This window comes from Chenopodium quinoa, unplaced genomic scaffold, assembly GCF_001683475.1.
Source record: "Chenopodium quinoa cultivar QQ74 unplaced genomic scaffold, ASM168347v1, whole genome shotgun sequence".
Lineage (NCBI taxonomy): Eukaryota > Viridiplantae > Streptophyta > Magnoliopsida > Caryophyllales > Amaranthaceae > Chenopodium > Chenopodium quinoa.
In genome coordinates this window covers 3,185,196-3,188,810 of record NW_018742418.1, presented here as the reverse complement: position 1 = coordinate 3,188,810, position 3,615 = coordinate 3,185,196, and the positions used below count along the sequence as shown (strand labels likewise).

Genomic DNA, 3,615 nt, shown 5'->3' with positions numbered 1-3,615 from the left:
TCCCGCCTTACATTTTTGACATTCTAAAGTGTCGGAAATACCTGTTTCTTGAAAAAAGCGGGAAGTATTTAGACACTAAAAAGCGTCGAGATTAATTTTGGTGATTTTTTACAGGAATTAATGGACGCATCAAGGTGTCGAGATTTTCTCTATATTTTATCTATTTCAACTCTTTCAAGCGTCACCTTATATTAAATAATTTATAGGACCATATGTATCCTGCTAGTTGTCAAAAATAAATTCTATTTGCACTCACATAATATAATAAATAAGTAAAAGTTAAACAATAAGAAAAGTAGTACTACATATCTCATTCTATAAATAACAAAACCACAATCTCCGACAATCCATACATAAACTTAAAATTCGTTCATCATCAAAATAACATAATCATAATTTCCGATAATGCTAAAATTCTAAACAAGAAATTAAGTTCAATGTCGATCTCCATTTGTAACAATGGTCAACCAAAAGAAAACAGATTCCTATTCCATAATGTATGTTGTATTGTTTCCCATATTCAATGAGGTAAATATATGTGCTATTTTTCCATGCCCAATCAAGTAGAAAGATTCAAGTCATCTACATCCTCGTCTTCATCTTCATCATCACCTCCATTTGATTCTTCCATATTCTGTGGAAAAAAAGACATCAATTAATATGTTGTGCAATTTATTTGAGCCATATAATACAAAAACTAAAATGAGATTCCTATTCCATAACAAATAAACCTACGGTTTACTATTTTAAAGGTGCACTTTAATCCATGTACACCTTACCAGTTACCACTGTTTTTTTAGATACCAAGGAAATTAATTAATTAATTAATAATAACAGCAGTACAACCAAAAGAGCCAAAATCCCAGATTAGCTCCACTAATCTGCTAGCTCCAACATTAGTCCAAGAAAAAGCAAAATAGAGAACATTAGTTTTTAGGATAGTACTTAGGATACTACTACATAACATAGATAAATAAACTGGACAATCGAGAGAACAGCTTCCCAAAGGCTACTAGAACCAGTCAAAGGTTAAGCGGTATATATATAATTTATAAACAAAAAAATGTTACATATTTTTACAAAAAGGGATGCTGACCTGAGCATGTATGGAGCGTAATGCTGTCGAAGTAGCATCTAACATTTCATTAGAGACATTACCGCTTCGCACTGCATCCAACAAGTTAGTCATCTGTGTTGTCAGTCTCATTAAGAGGTATGTGGTATGCCTCTTATACCTTGCAAAATCAGCTTTCATAATTTGGTCATTGCTACTATTATAAGAAGTGCCCCTTTTTTCCGCAATAATGCATGAACTCCAAACCGTCATTATGATTTACCCCAAATCCATAACCGAATGGTCTTTGGTTTTTTTTATCCTTATCATACATCAAATCATTGAAGACTTCGTTCTCTATAACTTCTTGAGGCTTCGGAGTTGATGAATTTGAAGCACTTGAATCAATCCTTTTTTTGCCATGTCCTGCATGGAAGTATATAGTCACACACATGTAAAGTGTATAATTACAAGGTTGGCAAGTAATTAAAATAAAATATGAAATAAGTTAGGAAATAATACAATGAATTCTGCAGTATTTGTGTTGCTAGGATAGCATCCATTCTTTGGTTGATGAGTTTTATCAAAAAACTCATAAGCACCGGGCTCTCTTCCATGCTCAATCTCCTTCATTCAATTAATTTATTTTAAAATCACAAAAACAGATTAATATTTATGAATAAAGTGTCGGCAAATGCATCGGTCATACAAATTCGTCTCTTGAATTAGCAAAGCTCGTAGCACCATTAGTATGTAGATATCCCAAAGAAGCACGTGCTTCTATTCCGATTTCAGAATAATTCTAACATTATCATAACAAAAGTAAGTTCATGTCATTAAATCAACAACCAACCATTCAATTAAATTAACAAAATGAATTTAAATCGGAAAGCAAAAATGTAAAACAGAGATTGTAACAGAGTACCTTGCTCTTATTCGATAACCAATATTCGACCAACAGAAGCCAATTCTCACGAACAATTCCTCCTGGCCTATCTTTTTCAATTTGTGTTCTGGTTCGTATTGTGGGATTGAAATATTTAGCTTTGAGCTCAAACTTCCACTGCCTACGATGCTTACCCACGTGCTTAAGCATTGCATCATCATAGATTTTACCATCTGGAATGATGAATTTTTCCTACAAAAATTCATATATTTTTTGGATATAATAATATTATAAAATATATGTACACGTCAAGGAATAAACTGAATGAAAAATATAATTAAAACCACTTACACAAATCAAATTAACAATATCACCTAGCATTGTTTTATTCACATTTTGCCAATTTACATCTCTTATAGGACAAATATCATCTTTCTTTGCGATACTTGAAATGAATTTTACAAGAATTGATCCGCCCTTTCTAATTGGTTGGCAAAATCCGTTGAATGTAACTTCAAATCTGACTCCTTTTTCAAGAAACCACACATCATGTGGTTGTATAGAACCACTCCATAACTGGACTGGCGCCAACGTTCAACGGCTGGCGCTGGAACGTTTTTCGTGACGCCGATATTTCGTCGATCTTCTGTCGAATTTTTTATTAATTCTGGGATGCGAGATTTTTGAAAAATAAAGTGGCCGCACTCGTAAAGGGTTGCCCACGTATCCTTTCTTAAGGAATCAGGCCAAACGTAGCTCTCTTGAGTATCCAACTTAACCCCAAAACTTCAAAGAAAGACCTAGTCAAAGACCTAAAGGGAAATCCAAGCCCTGTCTCCGTAAATGGGTATCTGAAGAACAATATGAAACCCTTAGGACAGTTCTCCACCTTCTGGCCCTTTCCCGGAACATGAGTAAACACACTCGCAGGAAACCCCGCCATTTTTACAAAGTCATCCTTCAAAGCAAGCGTCATCAGTGATTCCGCCTTAGTCACCAATTTCATCTCTAAAACAACCGTTCCTCTTTTCTCAACAACTCGAAGTGAAAACCTAGACCTAACTTTAGGAATTCTACTTGACATTTGTCGAATTTAACTAAAGAAACAGAGAATCGAAGTAATTACCTGTCGATTGGATTTAACGAGAGTTTGAAACCAAGAATCACCACCGCTCACCGCCTCAGAATAGCCGGAAAATTCCTGTGCAAGAGAGAGAAGGAGCGCAGTAATTTTGGGGAAGCGGGAAAACATGTAGCAGTAATAAAAGGCAAGAAGTGACAGATAATTAGAGAAGTGGGAAGTTAAGGTAACTTCTCAAATTAGTGCACCGAGCAAAAGGACGATTTTGCCCCTGATTTAATTGTCTTTTGAATTTGTCAGTTTTGATTTTTAAATTTTTTGCTTTTCCTTTTTTTGAATTATTTTGATTCTATAGCTTTAATTGTTGAATATGTACATAGCTGCCCATATTAAACAATTAGGGGGAAATTGTTATGGCTAAATTTTAGTGAGTCAACGTCAACGCAAGTCAACCAAAGTCAACGACGAAGAGTAAGTGTAGGCGTTGTTCGAAGCGCGCCTACGTTAAGCATGTTGTGAATATGCTTGGCACTCATAGGAAGTGGGAATTGACATATATAAGAGTTAGGACATGATTAGGGACAAAGCAAAGTA

At 34.7% G+C, this 3,615-nt stretch overlaps 1 protein-coding gene across 2 annotated transcripts; it reads right to left on the bottom strand.

Annotated features, from left to right (window-relative positions):
- Positions 1 to 262: 262 nt before the first annotated feature.
- On the bottom strand, positions 263 to 3,341 carry LOC110709396. 2 transcript variants are annotated; one of them, XM_021887612.1, is made up of 6 exons: positions 3,067 to 3,341; positions 1,980 to 2,192; positions 1,764 to 1,856; positions 1,577 to 1,681; positions 1,097 to 1,480; positions 263 to 634 (listed from the first exon to the last, which is right to left on the bottom strand). In XM_021887612.1, exons 1-5 carry the CDS (start codon positions 3,190 to 3,192, stop codon positions 1,412 to 1,414), a joined length of 606 nt encoding a protein of 201 aa, XP_021743304.1. In that variant the 5' UTR covers positions 3,193 to 3,341; the 3' UTR covers positions 263 to 634; positions 1,097 to 1,411. The 2 variants fall into 2 exon arrangements, with proteins under 2 accessions (XP_021743304.1, XP_021743311.1); XM_021887619.1 differs by lacking the exon at positions 3,067 to 3,341 and adding an exon at positions 2,292 to 2,647.
- Between the last annotated feature and the right edge of the window lie 274 nt (positions 3,342 to 3,615).